We start from the raw sequence: 19,076 nt of genomic DNA, 5'->3' as shown, positions 1-19,076 counted from the left end.
ATTCCCCTTCATGTTATACACGAAGAAGTAATTTAAGTTCACAGCGACTTGTGGGCAGGTAGATGATGACAGAATTTTCAGTTTAAAGGAGGTGATCTGTGGAAGACATGACTCGATTGGACTGACCACGTTTTTAAAACATACTACAATTGTGCAATTTATCAAAACATACTGTTTCTTCATTTGGCTCAAACATCTGACTGGACATGTGCTGAATGTGCATTACGTTTTTGCTGGAAGCACAATGCTCTAAAATAACATATACACAGCGCTATTGTTAACATCTTGTTTGCAGAGTTTCAGAATAAGGGTGTGACCTTTATGTATATGCCAGCGTCACCATTAGCAACGGAGATGAAATCACATCATTTCTATGCCAGAAGGTCTTCTGTGTGGTTTATCTGGAGGAGATTAATCTTCGTGCGATTAGTTCCTGAAGAGGAATCACTTCTAACTTTACAGCCAATGCTTTGCCACTAAATGCTTGAACATTTTTCAAACCTCATTGTCATATTCACCTCTATTTTAAGTGTGCATTGTACAATTGTGTGGCAATTTATTTTGATTAAGTTTAAAAAATGTAACACATAAATTACAATTTAATTGTTTAAATTGCACTGATGTGCTAATATATATAGTTGACAGCTCCTCAAACAAAAACGGTTCCTTTAAATCTTAATCAGGCTTTGATTTACAGTCTTTACACAAATGCCTCAAATTCATATTTATCTGACAGTAACCGCTATTGAGCCAATGTTTGTAAAGCTTGCCTTTTATAATGCTATTGCATATGTATTTGTTTCTCTTCCAAATAAAACATGGCTATGGGAGGGCTACAGGATATGATGTCCTTTCTCAAGTGCATGCCTGAACAATCCTGCATTGTTTCAACAGACACCGCCTAAAGCACATATTGCAAGCAGTGTTAAGGGTGAAGATGTACGTGAACTCGTACCTAAAAACATTCCAAGTGCAGAAGTCACATGTTTTTACAGATATCCCTTCGCAGCTAATCCACATGTGTTTATACCTGTTATGCTCATCACAGATCTTTAATGCCCTATGAAATGTCTTGACAAGCACAGTGTTATCTAATAATCAATAGCCATTAGTTGAGTCACAGTCAATGCTATACTTGCTGTTGCAAGTTAGAGGTAAGGAGTGTTAGAGGGAGGGTCGATCTTATCTTAAAGAGCATTTGACTGGACAAAACTTTGCTACATTATACATGCTAAGTGAAGGTCTGGCTAGCCCCTACTGGGAGATGCTGTAATTTGTGGAAAAAAAGGTAACTGTGACCTTTTAATTTCACAATTCAGACTTCTTTTCTTGCAATTCAGACTCGCAAATTCAGAGAAACAAACTTGTAATTGTAAGAAGAAGAGTAAACTAACACTTTTGAGAAGAAAAGAATGAATTGTGAGATGTAAAGTCACAATTCCGAGAGTCAGAATTGTGAGATAAAAAGTTACAATACTTTTTTTGTTGTTATTTATTTCATAGCAGAAAAGAAAAACAGAATTGATAGATGTAAACTCAGAATTGCAAGAAAAGAAAAAAGTAGAATTTTTAGTTTATTTCTCATAATTCTGACTTTTCTCTCAGAATTGTGAGAAAAATTCAGAAATGTGCATTAAAAAGTTGCAATTATCTTAATTTTTTTAATCCATGGCAGAAACAGGCTACCACATCTGCGTAAAAAAACAAAAGCGTTTTTGGCAAACAATAAAACATTTAATTATATTATAGGAATCAGTCTTACTAGCGTTCAAATTATTTGAACAACACTTAAAAACATAAAATTAACTTATTTTGCATATACAGCATTATATATATAAATGTTTTTATTTTAAAAATATAATAATATATTTTATTTATACAAAATGTGTTTGAGATATAGATTTTCTGTACTAATCTTATCAGAGGCGTTTGACCAGCTAACAATCTGCACTGTGCCTGCATGGAGTTCCCCATCACTAACTGCATCTACAAAACATGCTGCAAGCCTTCACACACAAATAATATGAAAATAATGTTTTGGCCAGCAGCCAGATGCAAATGACAGCCCTCCATCAATTTGTCAGAATCCTGTTGAATATTATTTGCATGCACTAAAAAAAGAGAGGAAGGACTGTATTAGCAGCACTAATACTAATTGAATAGCATCGCATTAAAAAGTTGCAATTATCTTAATTTTTTTTAATCCATGGCAGAAACAGGCTACCACATCTGCGTAAAAAAACAAAAGCGTTTTTGGCAAGCAATAAAACATTTAATTATAATATAGGAATCAGTCTTACTAGCATTCAAATTATTTGAACAACACTTAAAAACATAAAATTAACTTATTTTGCATATACAGCATTATATATAAAAATGTTTTTATTTTAAAAATATAATAATATATTTTATTTATACAAAATGTGTTTGAGATATAGATTTTCTGTACTAATCTTATCAGAGGCGTTTGACCAGCTAACAATCTGCACTGTGCCTGCATGGAGTTCCCCATCACTAACTGCATCTACAAAACATGCTGCAAGCCTTCACACACAAATAATATGAAAATAATGTTTTGGCCAGCAGCCAGATTCATGCAAATGACAGCCCTCCATCAATTTGTCAGAATCCTGTTGAATATTATTTGCATGCACTAAAAAAAGAGAGGAAGGACTGTATTAGCAGCACTAATACTAATTGAATAGCATCTATATATCCTAAAAACACATAATTATGTAATTTTCCTGGAAATGTACTTAACTTTTTTGGAAATGTACGTTCATTTCTACGTATGAGTTTTCGTCACATATTTCCTTTTTTCATCTCTGGCTTTTCACTGAAAAACAAATAATAAATTAGCTAAATTAGTATTGGAAATGACCTCCACCACCCTTCTGAGGTATAGGAATTTGCAACCCATTCTGTTGGAATTTATTATGGGACAAAAATAAATGTTCACATATGGCTTATAATTTGATTTGATTTATGTTAATGGATGTGAAATAAATCAGCAGGGTGTCGTGTTAGATAAAATTAGACATCTAACAAAATAACAAAAGAAGAATGATCATTACTGTTTAGAAGGGGAGGGTTGTAACTACTTTCCAAAGTATTACTGGGCTCACAAATATTGCACAAAATAGGCCAGTGCATATTTGCCACAATTGTCAGCGTGTCTAACTCATGTGATTTTGTTTGTTTGTTTTTTATGAAAAAAGCTTAAAATAAAATGACCAGTGGCATAAGGTAGTAACAACAGTAATCTTTACTTTACACTTATTTACAGAGTATTTCTTAACTACTTTAATTTGGTTTAGATAAAGTGGAAATATGATATCAATGTTTAAAACATAAAGCATTTCCATCTTTCTATACCTGTTCATTCTCTCTAACACTCTTAAATTTTTCCTCCTGGGCAGCTATTGGGGAAGAATGTCCAAGTCATATCCCAAAACCACTCTGAGGTGCTGCAGGGTTCAGTGCTTGACCCTCTTCTTTTCTCAATTACACTTCTGCACAGCTTCTTAACCTGGGGGTCTGATGACATGATAACCAAATGACATTGAAGTAACAGATTAAATATTAAAATGACTCATTAAAAAATAAAAAATTTTAAAAATAGATAATTTCCCCCCTTTTCTCTTTTTAACTTATCTTTTTATTTCATGGTACATGTTCAAGCATATAATAAAGGTAATGTGGGACGCTATGGTTTTGTATACTTCTTCCTTTTCCCTCTATAGTGTACTAGCAATCTTTAGCTATTCAAAATGGAACTGTGTGAAGGGCTAAGCCATTTGTCATTTTTTATTACAATGCTAGTGACAAATTACCAGAAAGTGTCCCACTTTAGATATTCATACTATACATACTGTACACACACCTCACTAGAAGTTTCCTCCACACTAAAAATATCAGGTCAGACCTACGAAGCTTGAAAGCAGAGAGAAACACAGATTGACAGATGAGACAGGCTTCAACTTTACAGAACACACCTCATAAAATAATGTGATTTGGCAATTCCCTTCTCAGGCTATAGGCCTTCATCAACCTTCATACTGTGTGTAAACAAATCCAGGTTGCTTGAAGCACCGGTTATAGAAATATGCATGTATGATTAGTCTAAACAAGTGTTGGCTACATGAGCTGGCCGTGACTGAACTAGTTTGGCCAAATGGGAAAAATGAGGTAGTTATTGATTTGTGGACTTTTGGATTCCTGATTTTCCGCAACTCATTTGGGGAACCAGTCCAGAAACCCACAAACTCCTCTTTGATAAATTGTTCCAAGTTAAAAAAAAAAAAGATGTATGTAGCCCTTTGCTTTAATTCAATGCAGAACAGAGACAAATAGAGAATCTATTTCACAGGTTAAGCTTTAGAGAAACCATAAGAGAGAGAGACCTAATGGAATGTTGCACTCATAGTTTCTTGTTCAGCATTGGTCAGACCAGTTCATTCAACAGGCTTGTAAAAAGGTTCAGTGTGAATTCAGTACAGCAAACATGGGACAGTGTTAAAGAGAAAGATTTGCAGCTCAACCCAGAGGGGAAGGGAGCTGGTTTCAGGTATTACTTGCATTTGCATTCAAAATGTGAAAGAACAAAGAAAAAGAATTCCTCACATACCTACATGTGAGCGAGCGAGAAAAGACATTTGTCTTGCTACAGGAAGACTGTGTGGAGCTCAACCACAGGATTTCAGAACAAGATGAAACGAGGACGTGTTGGAAACAGTTGATGTGACTCCTGTACCCGGAGTAGCTCATTATTATCAATTTCTCCAGAACTGATCTCTGTAGTAGACATGAGGATAATGAAAAGTCAGTGTAAGAAATAGTTCACCCAAAATCTCATCGCCTTTATGTTGTTCTTTTTTCTGTGGATCACAAAAGGTATAATTTATACCTTAAATTTTCATCTGCTGGTCACATAAAACTATTTCTTACATATGATACTTTTACAGTGATTATAGTGATTAAAAATATATCTGTGTGTTCACAGAAGAAAGTAAGCCATGGAGTTACGTGAGGATGAGTAAAAGATGACAGAATTTTCATTTATGCATGATTTGTTGGCATATTTTTTCAAAATGTTTTAAGACCATTAAATAAAACTAAACTTAATGTATAAAGAGTTTTTCATAAAAATTCATGAAATTTCATATTCTCGAAACACAAAATAGAAAGAAGACACATTCATGAAACAATTAAAGATACAAGACAGGTTGCATGCTTGCATTGTGGTCTATGACTCATTGAATAAATAAGTCTGTCAGCTGTGTGAACCAGATAACTCAGTACAACTCAGTACAGAATTATTTCACTTTCGTAAAATAATTTTTATTGAACTGGATCATCTCGGTAGCCTAGAGCATCTTTCCTTTAACCAGGAAGCATACCACAAACACTCGTCTTCTGCCCCCTACTGACTGTTTTGTGATTCTGTAGTTGAAGGAGTTCAAAACTATTCCCTTAAACGCCATAAAACATCATGGCAGTCTGAAGAGCTGTTTCTTTCGCTATAAATATGCACTTTTAGATGTTTTTCTATTGCTATAACAAAGCATTCAGTCTTCAAACAATAAACAAAAAAACTATAACACACACATAGCCTATTATATTTTGGATTCATAATTATATCTAGTGTATCTAGGGTATAAACCGTTTTGGGGACATATAGCAAGTGAATCACATTGTGCACATCAACAGACCGCTTATAAAATGACAGTTTACACAATGGTGTGGAGGTAACCTTCTTCAAAAGCATGAACTGTCTAAAATAGCTGACACAGAGCAGTATTTCACTAGCTGTTTACTCATTTCCTTACCAAACCAGCAATCTGCAAACCACATATGCATAATTTATGCTGAAGGCTACCATAATGTAAAGCAACAGCTCTACATTTAAATCAACAGTCAACTTCCAACAGGTTTCATTAATCATCACAGTGTCAATACTTCAGCATGTCATCAAAAGATAAAATGAAGTCATATAAACCAAAACCTGTTCACTTCAAAAGATTTGTGACTACATAAATTGTTTTGAGGCCAATTTTTTTTCAGTGTATTTGGTCATGAAAGGCATCATATACTGTACTAGCCCTTTGAATACTGGCCCAACACACACACACACACGCATTTTCTATAAAATACAGAAAATTAAGTCCTCATTTTCATTATAGGTACTTTACATTCAAATAATTGTATACTTGTTTACAAATATACAAATAATATAACTAATTAACAATATACTTATATCAAGCATTTCCATTTGTTTATTAGTAGCCTAATTGTTGCATTTTTTTTGTTTATTAGCAGCGTAATTGTTGCATTTTTTTGTTAATTAGCAGCCCAATTGTTGCATTTTTTTGTTTATTAGCAGCCCAATTGTTGCATTTTTTTTTGTTTATTAGCAGCCCAATTGTTCAATTTTTTTTGTTTATTAGCAGCCCAATTGTTCAATTTTTTTTGTTTATTAGCAGCCTAATTGTTGCATTTTTTTTGTTTATTAGCAGCCTAATTGTTCAATTTTTTTTTTTTTAGCAGCCCAATTGTTCAATTTTTTTTGTTTATTAGCAGCCCAATTGTTCAATTTTTTTTGTTTATTAGCAGCCCAATTGTTGCATTTTTTTTGTTTATTAGCAGCCCAAATGTTGCATTTTTTTTTATTAGCAGCCCAATTGTTGCATGTTTTTTTGTTTATTAGCAGCCCAATTGTTGCATTTTTTTTTTTTATTAGTAGCCTGATTGCTTACTAGGAAAATGTTTTACAGTCTATATGAGTGATTAAAACTTGCCTGATCTACCACGCAAGAACGACAGATTAAAACTACATCTTTATGCATATATTCACCCGAGTCATGCAAATTAGTACTTGAACTGGTAAAAACAAATGTCTAGTATTATAATTTTTCAATCATCTGGTTAATCTTTACACTGCTTTACCGCTCCGCTTTCAGTGTTGCCAGGTCCGCGGTTTTCCCGCGGAAATGAGCTACTTTAACACGGTTGTCGCGGGTTGTTTGTCATGTCCGCAGGTTGAATTGGCACCAATAACGTGATTTAACCGCTGGAATGCGAATTTTACAAGGAGAACCCTGCCAAAAAAACGTGTTTTTTTATCCCCCGAAACGCAAATGGGCGGGTTTTGTTGTAAAAAAAAACCTGGCAACCCTGACCGCTTTGGATCGGAGGACTACTGCGTCACTCCAGGCATGACGTCGGCGGATGCAGTTCTTCCACCAGCCAATCACAGCACTCGGGAGGCGGGCGCTCGCCATTCGCGCTCTTGGAAGTTCAGCGGGTCTCACGTGAGACGTAAACAAACCTTCACGTGCATTTGAAAGTGCTTATATTTGATGTAGTGAGCGAGTGCCAGTTCACGTGAATGTGTTTGTGTTTACTTATCATTTAGTGAATGCGTGAGAGCTGATCATGGCTGGAGTCATCCGCAAGCTCGAGGAGACTGTAGTGAACCGCATCGCAGCAGGAGAGATTATCCAGCGGCCTGCCAATGCTATCAAAGAGATGATGGAGAACTGGTGAAAGGCTTTTATTGAGCACTATAATAACTTCTGTCTGATGAGATTTGATTCATTTATACCTAATAACAGAGGTTCATCACCAGTAAACAAATACGTACTGACTAAAAACGAATATAGTCACTAATACATGATGACATTTATTGATTATTTATGACTGGTGTTACTTTATTGTACATTATTATCTGGCACGACTTTTCATATCACTAATAAACACTCATGTTTATTGTCAAATCTCTTCAGCTTCAACTACAACTATTAAAATCGTTTTCGTTAAATTAAATACAGCTGAAATCAAATATACTGTAAAAAAAAACTTAAAACAGATATTAGAAAAGTTTTACCTTGGTATCTACTTAAAGCAACAACTATATATGTAGTATTAATGACAGCACATTACAAAATGACTACATTAAAATGACAAGCAATTGGAAATATAAACTTAAAAGCTAATTCATTATTATTCTGTTATTATAATATTATTGTAAATATGAATAAATACTACAACAGTATATAAATAGTGCTAAAATAATATTACAATTATACTAAAGCTGCACAATGCTGTGATATGTTTGAAAATGTCTATATTAAACATAAACGTTGGCACCAGCTGTTCATTGTTAAAGCAAATTTGTACATGTATATAAGAAACACATATGGCACCTGTTATGGGAAAAGACCCTAATATGTCAACAGCGGCATTTGACACAATATGAGACACTAATGTTTGTTTGAAATCCTCAGTTTGGATGCAAAGGCCACAAATATCCAGATAACAGTGAAAGAGGGCGGACTGAAGCTCATCCTCATTCAGGACAACGGCACTGGCATCAGGGTAAATCACTTATTTTTACACTGCAGTGCACACACCGGCAGACATTGCTAAATGACAAATTTCTTATTCGGAGCGTGTTGCATTTTGATTTTTTTTTGCAGAAAGATGATATGGAAATAGTCTGTGAGCGTTTTACAACCAGCAAGCTTCAGTCTTTTGAGGACTTGTCATCAATCGCAACATATGGATTCAGAGGGGAGGTATGAATCACTTCAGCTGATCGCAGTGCGTTTACTGATTAACCTTGACTCTAAATCTCTTCTTCATTGATAGGCTCTCGCCAGTGTAAGTCATGTAGCCCATGTAACAATCACCACTAAAACAGCCGATGCAAAATGTGCCTACAGGTAATGTTTTTATTTTATATTATATAAAATATTTGAGATATTGTTATACAGTTATATCATTTTGTATATATTTTAGCATACATCCAGAATGTTAATATACCACAGCTCAATAAGTATATTATTTTATTTATTATGCCTTTTTTTTTGGTTTTGTTCACAGGGCCAGTTACTGTGATGGGAAGCTGAAAGCTCCACCTAAACCCTGCGCTGGAAACCAAGGGACATTGATTTCTGTAGGTTTACATGACATTAAGTCGTTTTTTTACTTAAAAAAAAAAGATTTATGGCGTTTTTGCTTTTACAAAATTATAAGCGCAACACTTTTGTTTTTGCCCCCATTTTTCATGAGCTGAACTCAAAGATCTAAGACTTTTTCTAGACCGGACCCCCCAATACAGTAAAACTGCACATTTTAGAGTGGCCTTTTATTGTGGCCAGCCTAAGGCACACCTGTGCAATAATCATGCTGTCTAATCAGCATCTTGATATGCCACACCTGTGAGGTGGATGGATTATCTCAGCAAAGGAGAAGTGCTCACTAACACAGATTTAGACAGATTTGTGAACAATATTTGAGAGAAATAGGCCTTTTGTGTACATGGAAAAAGTCTTAGATCTCGGAGTTCAGCTCATGAAAAATGGGGGCAAAAACAAAAGTGTTGCGTTTATAATTTTGTTCAGTATAATGATAGAAAGTGAAGTGGGAGAGAGAGGAGGGGGTGGAGGTGGGATCAGGAAAGGTCCATGATTTAAACTCGCCACCAACACAACTCCATGATCAATCGATTTTTATTCCAGGTAGAAGATCTGTTCTATAATGTGTCTACCCGACGGAAAGCCCTGAAGAGCCCCAGTGAGGAATATTCTAGAATCATTGAGGTTGTGAGCAGGTGTGTTCATGAGCTCCAGAAGGTTTTTGTTCTGCTTTAAGATCCGGAATGATCATTCATGTCAACCTGTATGTATTTCTTGTCATACAGATACTCCATTCACAACTCTGGGAAAAGTTTTTCTGTCAAGAAGGTGAAATGCTCATTTCATAGCAGTGTTGTTATTGTTGTTTAACTAAAATTAAAAACATTTTTGCTCATTTAAATAACCAGAAACTGAAATAAAAGGAATTATAAACAAACGTAAATTAGTATTAGTAGCTAAAATTAAAAGGAAAACATAAAATATATTTTGAAAAAAAAAAGCTTAAATAGTATATTAATGATACTAAAATAACATTAAAGAGTAAATTGAATTTAAATATGTGTAATAACACCCCCCGCCCTGTTTTAGCAAGGTGAGATGGTTGCAGATGTGAAGACCCTTCAGAACGCCTCTGTGCTGGATAACATTCGTGCTGTGTTCGGTGTAGCTGTTAGCAGGTACTTTGATTTGATCATTTTTAGGTACTGTGAACATTTTCTAACCTCATTTTAACAAAAGGATACATTGATTTGAGGTTCAATGATGGAGTAAAGCAAACTTTTCTATGCGTGTTTCAGGGAACTGATTGAAGTTGAGTGTGAAGATCAGAAACTCGCTTTTAAAATGAAGGGGTACATCTCCAATGCCAACTACTCTGTCAAGAAATGCATCCTTATCCTTTTTATAAACCGTATGTGTTATGAGTTTATTTCTCTCTTAGTTGTTAAAAGCATTGGAAAAATCCTAGCTGTCTTTATGATGAATAATCACTGTTCTGTTCAATATCATTTGAACACAACACTTTCATAATTCTGACTTTATCTTCTAGATCGCTTGGTGGAGTCGAGTGCCCTGAAAAAGGCAATTGAGACTGTCTACACTGCTTATCTACCCAAAAACACTCACCCTTTTCTTTATCTTAGGTGAGTCACTTTGTAGTATGGAAGTATACACTATCATTCAAAAGTTTGAAGTCAGTAAATTGGTTATTTTAAATTAAATTACAATTCAATTGATCAAAAGGGACAGTAAAGACATTTCTAATAATGTTACAAAAGATTTCGGTGTCAAATAAATGCAGAGAATTCTAAAACAAATGTATCACAGGTTCCACAAAAATTATCAAAATTGATAATAATAATAAATGTTTTTCACCAAATCAGCATAGAAAGATTTCTGAAGGATCATGTGACACTGAAGACTGGAGTAATGATGCTGACAATTCAGCTTTACATCACAGGAATAAATTACATTTTAAAACATTGAAATAGAAAGGAATTTTTTTAAATTGTAAAATTATTAGCAGCCTTGGTGAGCACTTCTTTCAAAAACGTACAGACCTCAAATTTTGGAACGCTAGTGTAAGTCTGCTTTCTTCATTCATGTAAAGCAAATCTAGAAGTGTTTTATTAATACTTTACAATTGCTTTCGCTCTGAAGTTTAGAGATTGCGCCTCAAAACATTGACGTGAACGTTCACCCCACCAAGCACGAGGTGCACTTCCTGCATGAGGACAGCATCATCGAGAGCGTTCAGAAACACATCGAGAGTAAACTGCTCGGCTCGAACTCTTCACGCACATACTTCACACAGGTGATCCTTCAATTCCAGCAGGAAATATTGAACATCTTCTAATCTGACCAACACTTGACTGATGTGCATGATCCATAGACTTTGCTTCCAGGACTTTCTGCGTCCACCAGCGCGTCAAAAGCCTCTAGTTCCTCAGCAGATTCCCAGGAGCGAGTATACGCCCATCAGATGGTCCGCACTGACAGCAAAGTCCAGAAGCTGGATGCGTTTCTCCAGCCATCAACCTCATCGTCTGCTGCTCAGAGCAGGTCAGATAAAGCCTACAGCTCTTCCACTGCTGCTCAGGGTTCAAACCACTTGGAGCTGCTGACTGCTCTGGATGTTCTGGAGCCGTGTGACGCAGAGGATCCACAGACAGACAGTCAGCCTCCTCCTGATGAAGCACCACCAAGGTGAAACGCACAAAACAGGCTGTTGATGAGTTATGTGTGGGACTTCAGTTATATAAGAGGAGCCTGGGGCAAGTTGTTGCACTTGTTACTTATTTCTTAGGCTTCCAGTTTCGATGTAGATCTATGACTTAAAGTGTTCACTACACACAAAAAAAGAATAATGTTTAACACATAGCAGAGCATATGGAGTAAGTTTTCACAATGCAAACGTCGCTAACCTCTCTACTCACATTGCTTTCTAAGCAGAAGATCAACCTGTTGTTTGATTGGTCTTCAGGAAAAGACCTCATGTTGAGGAGGTGAAGGAGGATTTGACGGCCGCCTCTCTTCCCAGGAGACGCTTCATTAAACTGACCAGCATAAAGGAGCTCCGAGAAGATATTGAGCAGCATACTCACAAAGGTTAAACAATATCCATTTAATATCCACAGACTGAAATTCTAGCCTTTTTTTAATCTTTAGTGTCACATGATCCTTCAGAAATCATTCTGTTTTGCTGATTTGCTGTTCAAGAAACATTAAAGGAGGGGTAAGTGATTTCTGGTAGCCAATGTTGACATTTGAAATCACCAAAACAAACACGCTCCTACCCCAAAAGGGTCTCGCCCCTATTTTGATAGCTCCGCCCCACACATATGCAACCCATGCAATGATTAGTTCTGTGAAACAAAGCAAAACCAATGTTACACCGTGTCTACACCGGATGTGAGTGGCGCGGCGCGACAAAATACTATAGAACTCATAATCAGTGATGCTGTCTACACCATAGATATATATATACATACCTATAGTCCAGCGGTGGCGAACTCCGGTCCTGGAGAGCCCTGCAGAGTTCAGCTCTAACCCTAATTAAAACTCACCTGCCTGTAGCTTCCTAATAACCGTTCAGACCTTGATTAGCTTGTTCAGGTGTGTTTGATTAGGGTTGAAGCAAAACTCTGCAGGGCTGCGGCTCGCCAGGACCGACGTTCGCCACCCCTGCTATAGTCTATACTGGATGCGGTGCGGCACGACACGACAAATTCCCAACAGAAAACTGCTACTGCGTTCAATTCATGGTGTATTGACACAAATTTAAAATGATTTTCAACGGTCGCTTTGTCGCGTCCAGTGTACTAGACAGACTTTGTTGTTGCGGCGCAGACGAGAAGAAACAAAGCAACCTCGGAGTCCGATCGCAGGCCTTCCGCTCCTTGAGTTCTCTCCAGCGCTGTAAAGCTGATCCGATATTTACATGGGTCCTACTTCTTGCCTTAAGCCTTTGTTTGTTCTGCAGACGTTTTCCTCTTTTGGTTTTTTTATCCGCCATCTCTATCTTTTTTCGCTCAGCTCGGCTAATGTCCATCCTGTGCACTGAACTCTCTCTACTCCACATCATGAGTAGAGATGCCCCTTACTGCTGATTGGCTACAAGTTTGTTTTGCTATTCGGCCGGAATCAGTTTTCTAAAGCGTTTTCGAAAAAAATTAAGCCTTTAATTATTATTAGGGATGCACAATATTATCGGACTGATATCGGAATCGGCCGATAATGGCTTTAAATGTAAATATCGGCATCGGCCTGATATGAAAAATGATTGCCGATAAGAGGAATACATTAACTCACATGTGCTCAGGGTGTGCTAACGATTAGATCAGGTCAGCAGTGTGGCTCATTCTTGCAGCAAAGTTTTGTCTGAATGATGATTAGATTCACTCTTTTAGATCGCTGCATTTAATCTGTGAAAGCATGTACAGAATGACTCGTTCAGTGTATGATAGAGTAAACAGTAATAGCACGTGCAGCAGTGACAGCCTCCCCCAGGTCCTAATGCCCGTTCGGTAAGGAGTTTTAATCTGTAGGGGGCGCTGTTAGCCTACTTCTAATTAAATTAATATTAAAATACCCTACACAAATAACATTTAGACTGTGTTTCTGATTAAATAAAGCAGTAATTGATGTCATAAAATAATGAGTATGTTTTGATTTAAAGGTCGGAAGCTATAGCTTACATGAAAAAAATAACAAACATAACACTTGTAAATTAAATAATTTTATATATACTAATTTATTCATTAATGTGTAATATGTTTCATTTTTTAAACAAATCAAAGCTCTAAAAGATTTTCAGAATTTTTACAACTATTCTGCTTTAGACCATCTACAAATGTTAAATCTTAAAATAAAATGTTAGGGTTAACACTGCATCTTTCTGGGGAAAAAAATACAGCGATTGATATATAGTTTAGTTATAGTTAATTTCAAAGCTTCAATGTACTGTCAAAAAACCTTCATTATTGTTTATTTAATTCTAACAAATAAGTTGATAAAAAATAAAACCTTTTAAATAATAAAATAAAAATATTTTGCTTATAATTTCTGCACAGGAGAGACTTGGTGTTGTTTCCAAACAAAAGGAAATATATCGGTATCGGCCAAGATTAGTTGAAAATATCGGATATCGGCAAAAATCCAGTATCGTGCATCCCTAATTATTATCGGTGTTGAGAACAGTTGTGCTGTTCAATATTTTTGTGAAAAATGCTTTGATGAATAGAATGTTCAAAAGAACAGAATCTATTTGGAATAGCAGTTGTTTGTAACATTAATGTCTTTACTGTCACTTTTGATCAATATAATGCATCATTACTGAATGAATTTCTTAATGGTAGTGTATATAATGTAATGAATTTAGTGTATTGTCCTCCACAGGTTTACAGGATCTGCTCCAGGATCACTCATTCGTAGGTTCAGTCAATCCTCAGTGGACTCTAGTGCAGCACCAGACCAAACTCTACCTGCTCAATACAACCAAACTCAGGTTAGAACAACAACAATTGCTGACATCACTCCATTCTTGACCGTACTTTCTATTCCAGCGTTTTCTACTGATTTTATCAATAATGTGTCAACAAACCTACTTTTCTCTCCTGTTTTCTACAGCCAGGAGCTGTTTTATCAAATTTTGATCTATGATTTTGGTAACTTCGGGGTTCTTCGATTGTCGGTGTGTTGTTGCATTCGTTTTTTTTTTTTTAATTTTTAAAAAATAAACTATAACTATATGTGACCCTGGAGCACAAAACCAGTCTTAAGTCGCTGGGGTATATTTGTAGCAATAGCCAAAAATACATTGTATGGGTCAAAATTATTGATTTTTCTTTTATGCCAAAAATCATTAGGGTATTAAGTAAAGATCATGTTCCATAAAGGTATTTTGTAAATTTTCTACTGTAAATATATCAAAACTTAATTTTTGATTAGTAATATGCATGGCTAAGAACTTCATTTGGACAACTTTAAAGGTGATTTTCTCAATATTTAGATTTTTTTTGCACCCTCAGATTCCAGATTTTCAAATAGTTGTATCTCAACCAAATATTGTCCTATCCTAACAAACCACACATCAATGGAAAGCTTATTTATTTTTTTAAAATGTACCCTTATGACTGGTTTTGTGGTCCAGGGTCACATTTTATTTAACTATATTTTACATTAGATACATTTAACCGATTAAACAGTAAAGTTGCGTTTCTTCAGAATCCAGCTCCGCTCTATGATTTGGCCATGTTGGCTCTGGATTCAGAGGAGAGTGGATGGACGGAGGAGGACGGTCCAAAAGAAGGACTGGCCCAGTATATCGTGGATTTTCTGAAGCAGAAAGCAGTAATGCTGGAAGAGTACTTTTCTCTGGAAATAGATGAAGTGAGTGACACATACTAAACTTACATCAGTATAACTGATTTACAATAAGCTCAAAATGCTTTTTATTTGACCTCAGGTTGTTCCTAGATATAAATGCTAAAATCCTCTTTATATAACCATGGTTAAACAAATCACTTGGACTATTGTTTTTACAAAACAGAAGCATTTCCTTACAGGAAGGGAACCTGACTGGTCTGCCAATGCTGCTTGATAATTACACTCCTGCTATGGAGGGACTTCCCATGTTCATTCTGCGTTTAGCCACAGAGGTCAGCATTTCACTGAATTGTAGTTTATTGGCTTTTGTATATAGTGGGCATGAGTTCAAACAAAATCCAGATGCAACTAAATGACTGATGGATGATGCAGGTGAACTGGGATCGAGAGAAGGAGTGTTTTCATGACTTCGGCATAGAATGCAGTCACTTCTATTCCATAAGGAAACAATACACACTGGAGCCGGATGCAGAAGAGCCACAGGTAGTTCAAATGCTACACACAAAAATCAGACAATTTTGGGTAGCAAATATATATTGCACAGACTGCAGAAAAATATAACCGTATACTTCTCTGAACATGATGCATTCAGCTGTTTTGTGGTTTGTCAATGATCTTTGATTAGTAGGAAAATCAACTGAAACCCAAGAGTTTTTAATGTGTGAATTATTTGTAGGATGCAGAGATGAGCTGGCAGTGGAAGGTGGAGCATGCACTTTTTAAAGCACTCCGCACTCTCTTCAGTCCTCCAAAACACTTCAGTGAAGACGGCAGCGTTCTGCAGATAGCCAGCCTGCCTGAACTCTACAAAGTGTTTGAAAGATGCTAAGTTTTAGTTCTGTTGTGTAATCGTTTTAATGTTGTGTTATCAGAAACGGCAGCTTTTCTACGTGTTTTCTTGGTTAGCTGACCAACTGAAAATGACTGACAGAGATAATCAGCCTGTCACATTATTTCTGGTGTCCAGCTAACATTAAACCAAGAATGTATAGATATTTGTACTGCAAATGAATAAAAAAAGACCGTATTTTGAAATAATAAACATAAGTTTTCATTACTGTCTTCTGATGGAACTGACTTTAATACCATAATGCACTTACACATATGCATCTGGCAGATGCTAACTGGATAATTCCAAAAGCGTGATTTAGATGCCAAATAAAACACATCAAGTACATCACGTCAAAATAACATTTTAAAGTGAAGTGTCATTTTGCACCACTAACGGCACCAAAAAAAAGAGAAAAGTTCTGCAGTGAATGGGTGCTGTTAGAATAAGAGTTAGAAGATTTGATGAAAACATCAAGTAATCCATACAACTCTAGTCCATCAATCGATGTTGGAAATGCGGTGAGAATCCTGTGTGAATAAGTGATGTAATGCTACATTTCTCCAAATCTGAACAAATGAAACAAACTCATCTACATCTTGAATGGCCTGAGGAAATGTTCATTTTTAGGAGAGCTATTCCTTTAATGTTAAATATCATGTCATGTGTAAATGCAACATAATACTGTTTTATCATTGCAGAATGTTCTTTTATTTCAATTAATTGTAGTATGCACTAAAGGCTGTTTTTATATGCATGTGGCCATTGGTTTAGCCAGTGCTGTTATGTTGGGCTGTATCACACAGTTTGCAATTCTGGGTAACACTTTATTTGATAGTTCCCTTTGCAACTACATGTCAACTAGCAGTCATTAGAGTATTAGTAGACTTTCTGCTCAATATCTTCTTACACTTTATTTTGATGGGTCCACAACATACTATGAGAAACTTTGCAAGTATATTTGGACTTATTCTACTAAACCTAACCTACTCCCAGTCTACTCAGAGTTAGTAGACGTGTAGTTGCAAGTTAATGAGAATTAGTTGACTTGTAGTGGCAAAGTTACTTACAGTTAGCAGAATGTCTAAAGTGGACTATCAAAATAAAGTGTAACCAAATTCTGTGGTGTAGAAATTACGCTTCACCTAAAAAAAGGCCAAAAATATTTACTGAGAGAGGTCAGTTTGTAAATCGTGTAGTTTATTTACAGTATACTTTGCAGCTGCTTTAGTCACAATCACTGTGGCATGAAGTGTCAAGACAATTGGTTTCTAGTGTGATTAACATGTCGCACCAAACCTGAATACAACAGTGCTGTGAAAGGCATCAAGTGGCATTTGGGACTTGAAATCTCAAAGTCACAGTAGAAACATCGGTCTCTTACTGCGAGTTAAAATCACAATTTAGTGTAAAATTGATGTAGTCCATTGTGACGAAGCACTTCAAAAAAACAAAAACTAAAAAATACTAACAAAATTCAATGTGCCCTGCAAACAATCACAATTCAGGAATCACCCGCCCATTCATACTGCATTCATTTACACATTTATTTTCAAGAAATATTTTAAATATTGGAAAAACTAAACAAAAACACTTAAATTGAAACCATAGCAGACATGATTGATTCTCTATACTGTTCAACTCATGACCATACCCTTTATTTAAACACATTAATGTTTTTTGTACCGGTAGAAATATATGCTTTTCCTGTATAGTGTTATAATGCATATAACCCTCGTCCTCCGTGAAGGCACATTGCTGTGTAAGCATTTACATGGACGTCGAGGGCCCTGCAGTCATGTCGATTTATAGTTTAAAAAGCGCTTTTATACTCGTGCAACTTACAAAAGAGGAGGGGGGAAAAGCACCCAGTCCGAGCTACCGTGATGTACCAAGCTTTTAAAAACAACAAAACCAACAGAAGTACAATATTCTCAGGTTCAGAGGCTTCCTCCCTCACAGCGTTGCCCTAGTAGGGTGTAAATCTGTATTTTACCACGAGAGGCAAGGAAACAAGTTAAAGGGCCAGCGGATTTGTTTTGGTGTCGGAGAGTCTCTCTTCACTGCTGGGACAGGAGAGCGTTTCTGTTTGCTTTCATCTTCTCCAGCCGCTTTATGAGATGGTTATTGGTCATTTCCATTTCTTCGATCTTGTCCAGGGCTGTACGCAGCTGCGAAAGGAAAACAGATGTGTGAGGAGGATTCTTGACTGTGACTGCTAATATGAAAAGGGTCTGATCTTCTCTATGCTTCGATCATGTACTACTTTCTCAAATTAAGATATTTTCAGTTTCCGTGACTCCTAGGCCCAGAAACCAGAGATTTAAAATGTCAGGTTGTGATTATGGGGACAATGAATGTGTGAAATGCTTGTAGGTCAGTATCAGAGATGTTTGAATGGCAGATTTTCTCAAGCGTTGGGTTCATACCTCCCTCTGAAGTTTTCTTTTCTCTGCTTTCAGTTCATCTTCTATCTTTTCTGCATTATCTGCTGAAGATTTATATCTGGACACCTGTCCTTCAAGTCTGTTTACCTGCAAGACATACACAAAAAAAAAAGTTATGCAAAGTGTCAATTATTTTTAGCATTAACCATGATTTATATATAAAAAAAAAAGGAATTAAAAAGTGGCAATATTTAATTTTTAAATATTTTACTATCACAATAATTGTAATTATTAGCAATTCATATTTTAAATGAATAAATAATTATTTAACATTTTACATATATAAAATTTTACTTTTATTTTAAATTTAATAAAATTTGTTGCCAGTAATAAAAAAAAAAGGAAATTGCACAAAAAACTAATGTACAGAACACACAAAAATGCATTAAACTGATCAAAAGTGACAATATTATGTTGTTGCAAAAAATGACATTTCAAATAAACCTTTTTTAAAACTTTCTATTCATCAACCAATCCTTAAAACAATGCATCAGT

The 19,076-nt window shown here is 35.8% G+C and overlaps 2 protein-coding genes across 2 annotated transcripts in view; one reads left to right on the top strand and one right to left on the bottom strand.

The window, feature by feature from the left end:
* Positions 1–7,235: 7,235 nt before the first annotated feature.
* Positions 7,236–16,324, top strand: mlh1 (mutL homolog 1, colon cancer, nonpolyposis type 2 (E. coli)). Its single transcript, XM_016230137.1, has 20 exons — positions 7,236–7,317; positions 7,415–7,541; positions 8,286–8,376; positions 8,478–8,576; positions 8,650–8,723; positions 8,884–8,956; positions 9,522–9,613; positions 9,704–9,746; positions 10,008–10,096; positions 10,217–10,329; positions 10,468–10,561; positions 11,079–11,232; positions 11,311–11,624; positions 11,902–12,026; positions 14,316–14,424; positions 14,547–14,610; positions 15,144–15,308; positions 15,485–15,577; positions 15,678–15,788; positions 15,982–16,324. Exons 2-20 carry the CDS (start codon positions 7,435–7,437, stop codon positions 16,132–16,134), a joined length of 2,163 nt encoding a protein of 720 aa, XP_016085623.1. The 5' UTR covers positions 7,236–7,317; positions 7,415–7,434; the 3' UTR covers positions 16,135–16,324.
* A 996-nt stretch (positions 16,325–17,320) lies between these two features.
* Positions 17,321–19,076, bottom strand: part of LOC107549132 (leucine-rich repeat flightless-interacting protein 2-like) — a 30,462-nt gene continuing 28,706 nt past the window's right edge. The window contains exons 24-25 of the mRNA XM_016230115.1: positions 18,564–18,668; positions 17,321–18,305 (exon numbers count right to left, since the gene is read on the bottom strand). Coding sequence (XP_016085601.1) covers positions 18,195–18,305; positions 18,564–18,668 — 216 coding nt within the window. The 3' untranslated portion in view covers positions 17,321–18,194. The remainder of the gene's footprint in view (positions 18,306–18,563; positions 18,669–19,076) is intronic.

This window comes from Sinocyclocheilus grahami, unplaced genomic scaffold (genome assembly GCF_001515645.1).
Source record: "Sinocyclocheilus grahami isolate Dianchi unplaced genomic scaffold, SAMN03320097.WGS_v1.1 scaffold363.1, whole genome shotgun sequence".
Taxonomy (NCBI): domain Eukaryota; kingdom Metazoa; phylum Chordata; class Actinopteri; order Cypriniformes; family Cyprinidae; genus Sinocyclocheilus; species Sinocyclocheilus grahami.
Note: the sequence above shows the minus strand (reverse complement) of the source record. Positions and strands in the feature narration are given on the sequence as shown.

Bases quoted from the DNA above. Each gene is read 5' to 3' on its own strand.
- mlh1 (XM_016230137.1), top strand. From the start codon at position 7,435: ATGGCTGGAGTCATCCGCAAGCTCGAGGAGACTGTAGTGAACCGCATC. The intron at 10,097-10,216 runs GTACTTTGATTT...TGCGTGTTTCAG, and splicing joins TTCGGTGTAGCTGTTAGCAG to GGAACTGATTGAAGTTGAGT. The intron at 15,789-15,981 runs GTAGTTCAAATG...AATTATTTGTAG, and splicing joins CGGATGCAGAAGAGCCACAG to GATGCAGAGATGAGCTGGCA.